The 14,218-nt window shown below is 62.0% G+C and overlaps 1 protein-coding gene across 6 annotated transcripts in view; it reads left to right on the top strand.

Moving 5' to 3' along the window:
* ITSN1 (intersectin 1) overlaps positions 1-14,218 on the top strand; it is a 177,139-nt gene that overhangs the window by 141,890 nt on the left and 21,031 nt on the right. For all 6 annotated transcript variants that reach the window (XM_054700299.1, XM_054700298.1, XM_054700300.1 and 3 more), the window contains one exon: positions 12,715-12,836. In XM_054700299.1, the coding sequence (XP_054556274.1) occupies positions 12,715-12,836 (122 nt within the window). The remainder of the gene's footprint in view (positions 1-12,714; positions 12,837-14,218) is intronic.

Here is a 14,218-nt window from a genome sequence, read left to right as displayed (position 1 = left end):
GGGCTGAAGCTGATGTGTAGAAGGATTCAGTCCTGCATGAAGATGCAGATTATCACACCGTTTCCTGTACAGTCCTGTCCACCCTTCCTCCGGACGGGGGTCCGGCCAGCCCAGTGGCCCGTAGCATGTGGTGACTACTGGGTTCCCAGCACCGCCTTTGACTCCATCAAAAGAAAAACTTAGTAACACCAGCTTAGGGAGCTCCCTCCGCCACCATAGTAGGTTTACCTAGAGGAAATTTCCAGTATTCCTATTTCTTATAAAACAGTAATTTTATGCAGTTCAACCTAATACAGTAGGTAACACCTGGCACGTAGTAGGTGCTCAGGATGCCTGTTACCGCATGGGTGAGATGCATGGTGGGAAGGAAGCACTGGGCCTCCAGTTCTTGGCAGGTGCGCTGTCCCCCTTGGGGAGGAAACCAAGATGCCTGCGCTTCCCTTCCCTTTAGATGTGAGCGTCCCCCAGAGCGCCAGGGTTGTCGGAAGGGGCAGCTCCTGGAGTCTCAGTCATTTGTGGAAGGAGGCGCTAAGGACCAGGGGTGCCAGGGCCTGCACCGCAGCCTGGGGCCTGGAAGCCCCAGCCAGATCACCCTGGGAAGTGGGCCCTTCAAGTCAGTCAGTCCCGCTTCCTCGCAAGTTGCAAATCACTTCTGGGAGAAAGTAAATGTTCATTTTTTTTCTTCTAGCAAAGTAATAGTTAAGCCTATTCATTCTTTTCACTTCCAAAACTACCCAATAAAATTTTGATGGAAACTACATTGAATGTCAAGGGTCTCCAAAATGCACAGAAAACAGCCCCTTCTTCAAAATGTCTGATACTTTGGATCGGCTGGGACAGGGAAACAAATTAAGGGCAAAGGTCATAATAGCTTTATGGGGCTATTTCATTTTAGCCAGATTTTTCTTGGGCCCTTTGAGAACATCAGCATGAAAAACCAGCCTGTTGGACTGTTTCCTGGGGGGCAGTTACTCCATTTCAGGGGTGGGGGTCCCTCCATGTCTCGGGAACATTCCATTCTTTATACTGAAAACCCCCCAGGCGTTTTTAAATGATAGGACTTGATCCACAAAAATAGGATTTATTTGTAAAAAAAAAAAAATGAGAATTGGCAGATGAGATTGTGTCCGTGCAGCCTCCTGTCAAGGGTGCTCCCTTCTCCTGTGTTGTCAACGGGCTGGGTGTGGTGAGAGAGACCCGAGGGGGCCGGTGACGTTCAAGGTGATTTCAGCGCCTGCATCGCTATCTTGGTAACAGTGGGTTAAGGGAGAGGCCAGGCCACAGCCGGGAAGCAGATACATCGCACTCTAGAGAAGATGCTGGTCGGGCTGACAGCTGCGGTTTCCACATCTGCTTGGCACTCGGTAGCGAGTGAGGTTCCAGCCTCAACATAGGAAGTGACACTTCTTTGACCCAGCCGTCCTGTCTCAGCGCTGGAAGGAGCCCCCTGACGCCCTGGCCCTGGCTGGCCCGGGGAAGGGAGGGGCACTTGGAGCCGCCATTTCTTGCCCAGGAAGCCGTTTTCCGCAGAGTCCCCAGAGCGCCCCGGTTTCCCTCACGTGCCCCATCTGCCCCGCGCTCTCTCAGCCCGCTACCCCGCAGTCATGCCAGCGCATCCACTTACTGCCTCTCCAGGAGAGGGGGAAGGCCCCGCGTGGGGCGGGCTGTGCAGGGGTGCTCCCTGGGTGCCCGGGTGAAGCGGGGGTCTGGGAGAAGGCACCGGCCCGCGCGGTGTCGCCGGGACCCTGCGAGTCTGGGAGCTGCTGGGACATCGCCACGGTGGCGCCCGCGTGCCCACGAGGCTCCTCGCATAGAACAGGCCTGCGTGTGCCGGGCCGAGCGCCCCTGCGCGGGAGCAGTGACCGCGGCCCGTGCAGGACACACGGAGTCCCAGCTCCTCGCCCCGGGCCGCTCTCAGCCGGGCCTGCCGCCCTGGGGAGCCGCGGGAAGAGTTTCCTCCCCTTGAGCCTTTGCAGTGTACGCGCTCCAGATGCAGCTCAGCCGCCAGCCTTTGGCACCCGCCCGCGGGCAGAGCTCGCCGAGACGCGGGTTGCCGGGGTGGCCCCCCTCCCCGGCCGGGGACACGCGTGGCGGGGGCTCCTCAGGGTTCAGCCCGGCGCCCGCCGGGGCACGTGTGCAGGTCCTAACACAGCTCGCCGCCAGGTCACTACGTTTTTCTTAGATGTTTGGAACGTTTCATGTTCCCGTAGGCCGCTTGGGGTCTGGGACAACAGAACTGCGCCCAGGGCTTTAGGTCAGGACGCCTCATAGGGCAGGAGTTCGGAGCGGGGGTTCAAATCCCAGCTCTGCTGCGTACGCGCGTGTGATGCTGGGGGAGTCCCTTAGCCTCGTTGTGCTCCTGCTTCCTCCATCACACGTTTCCCTTGTTGACCGCCCGCAGGCACGGCCCCGCAGACGGCAGCTTCGTGGTAGTTGTTACTGGAGAGAAGAGGCACTTGTGGCTGGTCGGCGGGCACCACGCGTCCAGTCAGCTCTTCTGGTACGAGGCCCAGAGAGCTCGCGGGCTGCGTGCGTTTTAAAAACTTTTCAGGAAACATGTGTTTGCAGGTTGGGGGTTTCAGGGAGAGGCTGGGCAGCTTTCCTCACAGCTTTCAAACATCTTATTCATCTGTGCACAAATGAGGACCCTTCTCTCCATGAGCAGGAGGCCCACCTCTGTGGAAGCAAGCAGCCCAGGCCCCCCCAAACGTGCGGTGACACCCCAAACACCGACCACTGCCTCGTCCTTGGATGTGAGAGCCGCCCCGTGTTTCATGCGGCTGGCGGGCCGGGAACAGCCAGCAGAGCAAATGGAATGTTCGAGACTTTGAAGTGTCCTGTCTGTGGACGGGCCCATGCGGAGCTGCACAATGACGTTCTCGTCACCGCACGCTGAGGCCTTGTGAGCGACCTCGCAGCTTGGCTAGGAGGCTCGCGCCCCTGGGGCTGCTTCCCCAAGGTGCTGTCTCTAGGGCAGCCACCCCCAGCGTTGCTTAAAGGCTCTGGGAGGTTAATCCTCTCCTGCCTCTCAGCCCACACCCCCAGACGCCTCTCCAGATTCAGGGCCCTGGGCTTTGGCCACCTCTGCTGTCTGTGGGCCTCCAGCGGTGGAGGCCCCCTCCTCTCAGGGATGTTGCCTGGGTGTTCTGAGCCCCCACCCGCTGGTCTGAATCCTCTGGAATGCGGCCTCCAGTGGGAACTTCACCCCGCCCCATCCTCGAGGGGCAGACGGACGACTGCCAGCCCGTCCCTCCCTGTACACACCCCCGCCCCAGATGTGTCATGGGCTCAATATCTGGGGAGATTAGGAGGGGCTCGGCCTGCCAGCGGCTTCTATCCTCCCGCATGACAGTCATGGCTGAGCTCAGAGGAAAGCCACAGCCGAGGGCCGGAGACGCCTGCTCTCTGGAGCTGGGAGAGCGGGAGAGACAAGGAGCGGACAGATGAGCAAAACCATTTCGGCTAGTGATGGAGGAACCGGGAGGATGACCGGGGGCCAGGGCTATAGCAGAGGGGTTGGCTGGGAAGGCCTCCAGGGAGAAGACATGGGGTCGCGAGCCCACTGCAGAGACCAAGAACGTTCTGAACCCGAGGGGCAGGAAAGGCAAAGGCCCAGGTGACTGAGTTTCTCCTGCCCCTCCTGCCAGGTCCCGGCAGTCCTCAGCCGGCCTCTCCGCCAGACCTGCCCACCTCCCAGCCTCTTCGCTTCGCAGGCAGGAGCTGTGTTTAAAACCTCTTTGCTCTTGCTTGAAATCATGCAGGGGTTCCCGGGGCTCACGGCGTAGAAACGCAAATGTCCTACTTGGTCTGCAAGGCCAAGGGCTGCCTGACCTGCTCTCTCTTCCCCCGCCCATCCAGCAGCCTCCCACCCCCTCTCTCTTCGTTTACATCTATCTGGGCTCAATTTTTAGTACAGCGGAGCTGTCACAACCTCTGGGGAGCCCCCCCACCCCCCACCCCGGCCTTTCCCCACCCCCAGCAGAGGATTTGCAGACCTTCCCTTTCCAACATGAAAGTGTGTTGTGTCCACAGGCCACGGGCCTCTCCAGGCTGTGGGAGGGGCCTTGAGCCTAAAGAAGGGGAGACTGAGCTGGGCCCTCTGGAGCCGGTCTCCAGCATCCCCATCTGACCTTCTGTCTAGGTCTTTCTCCCACCTCTCCAGTCACTGAGCTGACCCCAGCAATGTCCAGGCTTCTGCTGCCTCGCGGTTTGCCAGCTGGCCCTCTAGCCCCTGCCTCCAAACCTCCTGATGGAAAGGGCCTCCGGGGTCCCTGGTCCCCACCCGGCCTCCTGGACCCACTCTGGGGAGGAAGCGAGGGGCGTGCAGAAGCATGGATGGAGCCTGCCCCCCCTGTGCCCCCGTAGGTCAGTGACCCAAGCTCCGCGGCCAGGGCTCTGGGCTGCGCGTCCCGCAGGGGCGCTGTGGGGACTCGGGCATGTGCCCCCCTCACCCCTCCTGTTGCAGCTTAGCAACCAGAACCTTCCCTCCAGGGCCTCGGTCTCCTCGCCACCCCCTCAGGCTCCCCCACTTGCGTCCGCCCTCCTCTGCGGCCTTCTCCAGCGCCACGGCCGCCGCCTCAGCGCCTCCCCGAGCTCCCGCTCCGGCCCCTCGCGGCGGGCTTGCGGGTGGAGATGCCCGCGCCGGGCACGAGTGCGCCTGCTCCCAGCAGACGGCGAGCCCTGGGGCAAGGCCGTGCCCCACGGAGACGTAGAGGGCGACCGACGGCACTGATCCGTGGCCACGGTCCCTCCGGCCCGGCCGCGCCCGCCCGTCTGCCCCGGGAGCCCGGCTCTGCCGTCGCCCAGGCCGTGTGGGTGGCGGCATCGCCCCCAGGCTCCCTCCTTCCTCCCCAGCTCCCCTTGAGGAAAAGGCGGGTCCCAGCGCCCCTGTCCCTGCGGGGCCCGCGCTCGCCAGATGAGGGTCCTCGTCGCGGGAATCGTGGCCCACCTTCTCCCCAGCGCCCCCGCTGCGCTCTTCCCAGGTCGGCATTTGGTTTTCTGTGCCCCCGCTGGACCGGTAGCCGCGGGAGCAGGCCCGGGTGCCCGCAGTGGGCATGAGCGGCCAACGCCGTGGGCGCAGCTCGGCTGTCCCAGCGGGTCGGTTGGCCACGTTCGGAGAGAGCAGGACCGAGGGCTCTTCCCGGGCCCCGCGGAGGAGGGTCGGCTCGGCTGAGACGCTCACTTGCCCCCTGGCCCACCCAGCGTCTGTCTGGCCCCCCGGGCCGGGGTTGCCCCAGGATCACTCAGCGTGGCCACCGGAAGCCCCGCCGGCCCCAGGCTGCAGCCGGCGCATCCTCCCAGCCAGGCTTCCGGAATGTGCTGGGAGAGAAGCGGGTGTGGACAACCTCAGGTCTGCTCTGAAAATCTGGGGCTCCGTGTGATTCTCCGTCTCCCCAGGCATCACGAGCACAGGCGCTATTCCTGATGCGGGAGTCACCCCATGTCTCTGCACGCCCCGTTCCCCCCTAGGACGAGGGTGTTGAACAACGTGACCTACCAAGCCCCAGCCCTGGAGTTGGGGAGTCAGGGGGTGGCAGTGGAACCTCTGGGGCAGATGGCCATGAGGGCCCGGGAAGGGAGGGGTCGGCTCTGTGGTGCTGGCCCCCGAACCCCCGGCCCGAGGCCGGCAGGACTCAGGTCTGCAGCTGCGGGGTGCTCGGCCGCCTGAGGCTGCGCGGGCCTAGTTCCTCACTCTCAGTCCCTTTTCACGCAGGTGTCCTGAGGCAGGCCGGCTCCCCTTCCACCCCACGCCACCCCGGACCAGGTGCCGGGGGCACTCAGAGCTGCCTGGGCCTTGACAAACACGCCCAGTCCTACCGGGGAGCTGCCTGTGATTCTCCTGGGGCCCGGCGGGGCCCCCAGGCTCTTCCAAAGCTCTTCAGGTGATTGTCACGTGCAGCTGAGCTCCAGGGTCGCGGCCCTCAGCCCCGCCCTGCTGGGCATCACCCAGCTGAATACAGCCCAGAGCTTCCCTAGTGCAGCAGCCAGAGTCAAAACACAGACACCTGCCTGCAGTGAAAGCTCCCTTGACAGTCCCCCCATTCATCTGCTGACACCCCAACACCCAGGACCTCAGGATGTCCCTGTACTTGGAGACGGGGCGCGAAAAGAGGCTGAGCGTGGGCCCTGATGCCCTCCGACTGGCACCCTTCGAAGAAGAGGAGATTTGGGAGTCACCAATGGCCTCGCGCAGAGGACTTGATGAGAAAGCTCTCGCCTGCAGCCGAGGACAGAGGCCTCGGGGGAGGCCAAACCTGCCGTCCCCTTGGTCCCGGACTCCAGCCTCCAGAGCCTCAAGGCAGCAAATGTGTCCCGGCTGCCTGTCGGGGCCTTGCCACCCCCCACCCGCTACCCCCCACCCCCAGGCAGGCCACAGGGCAGTGACTGGAGCAGGAGTGCCGGGGTCGCCTGCCCGCTGCCCTTGGTGAACTGAGACTTCGACATGGTGTGTCCTGTGCCTCAGTTTCCCCATCTTGCAATGGAGAATAGTGACAGGAGCCACTGGGTGGGGTTTTGGTGTGGAGTGGACGAGCCTGGCTTCTGGGGACACCAGCGTGAATTTGCCTGTTACCTCGGCATTTGCTTCCCTCTCCCTTGCCTGTTTTCTGGGTTCTAAGCGCCCGCCCTGAGCTCCAGGCCCCTCTTCCTGGATCCCTCGCTGTTAGCCTGATGAGCCCAGTGTGCCCAGGGTTCCTCCTCTGGGAAACATTCCAGATCCCTCCAGTGGGACCTGTGGCCTCCTCCCTCGTGTGAAACACGAGCCTCTGTCTGCATCCGCCTTGTGCACTCGTAGGCCCTGTGCACCCAGAGGGCTTATTTGTGGTCGCTACTCAGGACACGAACGCGGCAGGGTAACCCACGGGGAAGCAGAAGGGGGAGAAGAAGCTGCGGGTGCAAGGGACGGGCGGGGCTGGCAAATGTGCCCCACAGCGCTCGAGGCAGGCCCGACGGCTAAAAAGCCAAGCACGATGCGCCTGGTCGTGGTACAGCGTCCTTCTTTGTGGTGCAGCGAGGGACGATTCTCCCTGTGAGTCATTCAGCTTTTGCCACTTCTCAGCAGTCAGTAAAATGCCTGGCGGCCCGTGTGGACAGGACGCCCCTTCGAGGGAGAACGTGGTGCTTGTGAGGGGGAGTCACGGGCGTGATGGAGCTTCTGGGTTGTGACGAGCGTCGCTGGGTGGAGGCCCCCAGGGGAGGCAGCCCCGGGGCAAGGCGTCCCTCCCCGGGCTGGAGTAGGGTGCTGAGCTCAGGCAGACGCAGGCCCGGGGGCCGGGAGCCTGGGGGGAGGCCCCCACCTCTCAGCCTCCGTGTGCCCACCTGGCGGTCCCGACCCCACGGAGCTGCAGTCACAGGGCCCTGCAGCGGTGTGGGCCCAGGGCCCGGGATCAGGTGCGGCGGCGCCACCCGCGAGGCGAGTGTCACTACAGGACCCCCTCACCTCCCTCCTCACGGAATCCCAGCCTTGACAGCACAAGGCAAGGCTCAGAGAGTGAGGGGTTCAGACACCAGCTGCCGGGGGCGGGGGCGGGCGGCGAGTGCTCTGCCGGGAGCACCTTCCTGACGTCACGTCCATGTGAGCCGGGGAGGCGGCGGGCAGGTGCATTAGACTCGCTTTCCAGGAAAGCCCAGTGTAGCCTGGAGTGGGCTCCCCTGGCGGGACAGAGCAGGGGGCCTGCAGTGTAGACGGGAGTCCGGACCCACTTAACACATGCCCTGCCGGGAGCGTGGGGCTGTGGGTTCTGGAGTCTCTGGTACATCCCCTCCCTAGGGAAGAGGAAGCGTCCACGTGGCTGGAGGCCCCCCGCGCTCTCACCTGGCCTCTCCAGCACCCCGACTGCTGCCACCTGCTTCGTCCTTGCCACCTCGTCGCCTGCAACGCCTCTGCGTTGACCTGGCACCTGGGCGGGCCTTGGCTCACCGGGGGTCCCATGACCCCATGTCCCCGGCCCTGGGATGTCCTGACAAACCCTCCTCCCCCGGGGATGAAGCCCCCCGCACCCCCGCCTTGGCTCACGCTTGAAGCTTACTATCTTAATCCAGTTTTCTCTCTGAGTCCCTCCCAGGGCAGTAAGTTTCCTTGAGGACAAAGATATTCTCCTGCTGATTTCTGTGTCTCTTGGACTTCATCAGAACTTAATAAATATTTATTGACCGACTTACTGTATATTTTGGCCCTTTCGTAATAGGAATGAGGCCTTGTATTTGCTTTGCTCAGGGGCCAGCTTGCTGGGGGGCCAGGAGCACCGGCGGAGGTGGGGAGGGATTTGGTTCCCCAAAATGGCGATCCCGTTGGGAGAGGCAGTAGATGGCTGAGCCCGCAGAGGAGAGGCTCGTTTTTTGTCCTAAATGCGTCTGTGTCCTCGAAAGTGTTTCCCGCGAGCCTGGGTTCTTCTGGTACTTTTGTAATAAAGTCGCTTATTTAGGTTCTGAGTTGACATGGACGTTGTCCGAGGGAGGGGACAGATCTGGCCTTTTTTGGACAAGATTTTTCCATACTTTTCTCAGCGCCCCAGTCCCAGACCCTTTCCAAGGGGCTCTCTCCACCGGGTAGATGTGTGTCATGACACGAGACTCGAAGGGCCGGCACAGGGGGCAGGAATTTTCTGTGGGCTGTAATTGGGGATCGTTTTTAACTGCCTGCAGGCATTTGCAATATTATTTCAGCTGCGAGGGCATGGCCGGGAGTTACAAGAACCCCTTCATCCCAGATGTCCATGCGGAGCGATTTGCCATCCTGTACCTTCTCATTTTTCACCAGGAAAGGCGCCAACAAACCGTGTTTATCCTGGTTCCCAAAGGGTTCGAAGGACCACGTCCCTCCACCCCTAAAGAAAACTCTTTTCTTTGAAATGTCTTTTCCATTTACCCTGCTCTGAAGAATGGCGTTTTTAAGCTCTCTTGTTTTTCTACATATTAAATTTTCAAAGGGATGATATTTTTGAGTTCAAAGTGCCTCTTTCAAGTCTTTAATGGTTCTTGGTCTGGCGCTCACCCGCAGGAATTTCTAAAAGAGCATCTGATGGGTCCGTCTGTTCGGGAGCTGGAAGGGGAATCCAAGCCAACGCCGCTGGCACCGAGTGCCCAGGCCGATCCCCCCTCCAAATCTTTGCTTTTCATTGTGTGCTGGGTCCTGGCAAGGCCAGCTGGGCCATCTCCCTGGCTCGGGGCCGCTCGCTGGACCGTGGGGGATGGAATAATGTGTTGGGGCAAAAGCCCAGATTACACTGCACGGCCCAGCTCCTGGGCGCCTCTGGCCTGGCCTGGCGCTGCAGGAGCTCCTGCAGCCTCCGTCGGCAGCCCCCATAAAAGGCAGACCTCCAGTTGTTCACCCCAAAATGTCCCCAGCACTTGGGATTCTCGGACCAATGGCCCAGATCTACCCTGGACCTTCTGCTGTTGCTCTGGTTTGAATTTCTTCTCCTAGAAAAGCCACACTGTGTAAAACTCGACGACTCTGGAGAACTGAAATCCAGACCAGCCAATCCCCACCATCTTCCCTCTTGCTCTTCGGTCCCTCTAAGGGCGTCTGCAGGCCCCTTGTGCCCTCCTTGCTGCAGAGCATGCTCCTGCCTGGTTGTTGCTTCCCGATAATGTCGGATGCTCATTGGCTGCCCCTGGCATTCAGGGTGGGCAGTTCTCTGTCCTGCATATTGCAGGTCGTCGTGGGGCTGCTCACCACATTGCAGCAATCACCTCTAGTCGTGATGACAACAGTAATTCATTCTCAGCCTGGAGCTGGTGGGGCGCAGCACCACCCCCAGGCTGACTTAGCAACTTAGCGGTGGAGGGTACTGCGGCCTGGGGGAACAGTACTGCCGTCTGCGGGCGTGGGCAGTACCACGCTCAGCCTGGGGGGGGCAGTAGCACCCTCAGCCTGAGTGAGCTGTATCACCTGTGAGGGTCAGTATCACCCTTAGCCTGTGGGGGGCAGTACCACCCCCAACCCAGGAGCCCAGGGTTCTGGGCTCCGTGCTCTGGAAGGCAATGTTTCCTTCCTTCCTTCCTCAACCCCCAGCACCCTGCACCCCGCACAGATATTGCCAGACTCCAGACTCAAGGTAGGGCTTCAGTAAATACTTGTTGAATGAATGAATGAGATCCAGGAACAAGCTTCAAGGAACCTGGGAAACCTGCAAAACTACAAAATGTGTGTGGCTCTCAGGGCGGTTTGGTAGGACGAGGGCAGGGACAGGATGCTTCTTCCTGGGTGACTCCCAATGACAGCAGAGAACATGGCGACATCACTCAGCTCCCCCCTCAGCTGAGTCATGTGGCAGGTCAGCCTGGGGGTCTGGGCCATCCTTCTGGAGAGTTCCTTGTGGACTTGGCTGCTTTAGGGAAACACAGTCCACACCCTGAGGCAGGAAAAACAACTGGGTCAAGCTGGGGGCTGAGCCTGGGTTCCAGATGCTTCTGTAGACCTTCGTGAAAGTTTGTTCATTCTCCGCCCTCTGCCCTGTGGGACAGGTCCCAGCTGGGCGGCATGTGGGGTGCAAAGGAAATCAGCTCGTGCCCGCCTGGGTCCTCCTTGGGATGGACAAGTAATTGAGCCACTTTGGCAAAGGAAAAACGATGAATTTAATAACACATGTCCGGAGAATCCACGTATTCTTCAGAACACGTTCTAAGGAATAACACAGTGGATTGGGGTGTTTATCCTGTGTGGGACGCGGGACATCGAGGACAGAGAGGGACAAGGAGGGGGTGACCTCATCCTTACTCTGAGGGTAAAGATGAGATTCTTAGAGAGGACGTGTCTACCAATAAACTCAGCTGGGTGACCCCCCAAACTACATTCTTCTAGGTCATAAAAGGGGGGAACAATGATGGTTTCTGCTGTCAGGAAAGAGCATAAACTTGGGATGCAGCATCTTCTTTCTGATTAGGGATAGACTTAGCAAGGACAGAAGCTTCTGGCCTTCTGGGCCCTCACCACTCTCAACCCCAAACAATCCGCATTAAGTTGTGGCACTGGGCCTCCGGGGGCCTTGGTTGGCCTGTCCCCACACCAGGGTGCAGTTGGCCTGCCCTGGGCCCGCTGAGAAGTCTATCTGGCCCTTCGGGGGACCGACCCCACACCGTGAACATGATCTGGCTCCTCCTTGCTGCTCTCCTGGCATCGTCCACCCGTCCTGGGAGGGTCCTGTGCCGGGAGAGAAGCGACAGTGTTCTAGAAAGGGCATCTGGCCAAAATAGGGCTGGAGCCCCCAGTTCAGAGTGAATCTCTAGCTAGGAAGCTTCGGAGCGTGCTATCGTTGCCCTGGAGAGATTATTCCGTTTGCCGGAGTTGGGTGCCGGCTCCAGTCTGTTCAGCAGGGACCTGGTAATTCGCATCTCCAGCAGCATTCGGAGGGGGCTGATGCCGCCGGTCCAGGGAGCGCGGCTGGTCCCCAGCGGGGCTTCACACTGGGCTCCATCGCGCCCCCTGGTGGGGAGAAGAGGGATGGGACAAGCCAGCGAAGAGCAGGCGGCACTGTCACCCCCACCAGCACCCCGACACCTCCCTGTCTATCTTCTTACAAATTTGTCTTCTGGGGTTAAACAAAGAACCCCCGATAAAGAGCGAGGGGGAGACCACTGGCCTGGAGTAGGTGGGTCCAGGCCTGCACGAGAGAGGGTCCTAAGAATTGAGCCTCCCCCCTCCTACCAATCATCGTGTCTCGGGGCGACCTCTGCAGAGAAACCTGAGCATTCGAAGCCAATCAACCCCCCAATAACCAGTGAAGCAAGCAAGAGCAAGTGTGGCACCCCTCCTGTGTGAGCACCCCCAGTTCAGGTGGCAGAGCCGTTCCCTGGGCCCTGGGGCAGGGCGCTGACCGGTGCCAGCTGTCTGCCCGCAGGCCTGAAGCTCAGTTTCCACAAGCGAGGCGGGCAGGGGCCCTGTCTGGCCGCGCCCCGCATCTCACCGGGGCCCGGGAGGCTCCTTGGCTCAGTCACTCCATCCTCCCGGATCCAGCCTTGGGTTAGCCCCGGCCCCGCAGCTTGGGCCTGGTGGGCGGCGGGCCGGGGCAGTCGGCCTGCGGTCACCGTCTCGGCGCTGGCCTGGACCCCGCGCCTCGCGCCCGAGAGACCCGGGGTGAGCCGCTGTCTCGTCCCAGGGTCCCCGTCTGCGAAAAGGAGGTGGTGGCAACCAGCGTCTGTCCGCGGGGGCCCCAGCGCGCGGGAGGCTCCGGTACCGCCTGGGCCCGTCGTCACCGAGTCTTCGCTCTCGACATCGCGTCGGTGGTTTGGGGGACACAGGAGCCGGTCCCTGGATTTGTTACGGGGCTGCCGTCCACTGTCAAACACGGGGCGTCTCAAAGTGGAAATTGCTTTTCTCACGGTTCCGGAGACAACGGGTCCCAGAGGAAGGTGTGGGCAGGGCCGTGCTCCCTCCGAGGCTTTGGGACCGCTGGCCCCAGGCCTTCCTCCCCGAGGCGGCGCCCTCAGCCGCCCTGTCCCCCCAGGGCTCCCGTCTGTCCGTGTCCTCTTGCCCCGGGCCGCCGTCGGGGCGCATCAGGACTCTTCACTGAGCACGACCGCGTCACAACGTGATGACACCCGCACAGGCCGCATTTCCGCGTCCGGGCGCGTCCCCCAGGGGTCGGGAGCATTTGGCTTTGGGGACACAGCTCAGCGCACGGCACCGCCTGCCCGGAGCGAGGCCGAGGCCCGGGGCGCGTGGCGTGGCTTCGCGGGGCTGGACTCAGCGGCCCTGCTGCTTGTGTCTTCCAGGGTGCTCAGACCTGCACCTGCTGGACATGCTGACGCCCCCCGAGCGCAAGCGGCAAGGCTACATCCACGAGCTCATCGTCACGGAGGAGAACTACGTGAACGACCTGCAGCTGGTCACGGAGGTAAGGGCTCCCCCCCTCCCCCTCCGGGCGGCCTGGGTCCTGGCCCCAGCCCGGGAGCCTGCGGGTGTGGGGGCCGCTTCGGAGGCGTTTCTGCCCCAAGAAGGAACAGCGACGTCTCGTGGGGCCAGGTCTGCGTCGCGCCCCCTGGGCCGAGGGACAGAGTCCCCGCACGGCCGCGGGGCAGGGACACGGGCCCGTGACCTTGGCGTCCGGCTCCAGCGCAGGAAGCCGTAGCTCAGCCACCAACCGGCTCCACAGAGCAGGCCCCTCCGGCCTCCCCCGGGCCTCACCTGGAGGAAGCTGCTGTCCGGCCCACGTCTTGAGCTCCTCCCAGTGCTGTCTGTGACCCTGAGAAAAACCTGTCACAGAGAGTGGCGCTAGCTCCTCCTGGGGTCCCCTGTCCTGGACGCGCCCCCGTTTTGTCTCTCCTCCCAGGTGGAGATGCAGGGCCCTGGGTGTCCCCTGGAGGGGAGCAGCACAGGGGCCAGGCTTCCTGGAAGCCTTTCGCCCAAACAGAAGGGGAGCTCCCTGTTAGGAGATGGGTTTGCAGCGCTGGATGTCAGGCTCACCCCACAATTTGAAAAGCACCCTCTCCTCTGGTGTATCGAGAAGCCGCCACCTCCAGCGCTAGGCTCCAGGGTGGCGCGAGCGCGGATGCGGGGTGGGCGGCAGGCCCCGAGAAGCCCTGGCGCAAATTCAGGGAAGGGGCCCTTCCTTGATGCACTCGGCTGCCGCTACGTAGACAGATGCGAGTGTCTCCTCTGAGATGTGGCCTTTTTGTGCCTGGTTTGTGCCAAGTTCAACATCCACTTACAGACGCCCGAGGACGGGGGTTCGCAGGGTTCAGCCCCCGCCCACCCCTGTTTCCTGCAAAGACAGACAGGCCCCATCTCCACAGAACCCGCAGAAGGCCTGGCCTCCCTGGGCAGGCTCGTGGGCAGGGCCTCCGCAGGGGTTGGCCGAGAGCTGGACCCGCTGGAAGCTGCACAGCCTGAAGAGTATGGGGTGCCCCAGAGGAGCCCGCTGAGGCAGGGCTTGTTGGAGGCCTGGCTGCCTGGGGCAGCTCCCTTTGGGTGCCCAGGGCTCAGCAGAGGGTGCAGGAGGGAATGAAGGGACCACCCACCCCCTTTAAGCCTCTAAAGCCCCCTACTTTTCCTGACAAGCCCCTTCCTCATGGAGGCAGGTATATGGACTTGTGCAGGCCCGGATGGAAGCCCCGACAGGCAGACCCTACAGGGGACCCTGCCCCCAGGCCCAGGAGGGGCCACCTGGGCAGCCCTGCAGGAGGGCACAGCCCGGGCCTCCCAGCCCTGCCCTGCGGGCCTGAGCAGCCTGCCCGTGCATGCGCGAGGGGGGTGTCAGCTAACTGTTTGCCTTCTGAA

This window comes from Talpa occidentalis, unplaced genomic scaffold, assembly GCF_014898055.3.
Source record: "Talpa occidentalis isolate TD23 unplaced genomic scaffold, MPIMG_talOcc4v2.1 talOcc4.4, whole genome shotgun sequence".
Lineage (NCBI taxonomy): Eukaryota > Metazoa > Chordata > Mammalia > Eulipotyphla > Talpidae > Talpa > Talpa occidentalis.
This window is presented reverse-complemented; position numbering and strand designations above follow the sequence as displayed.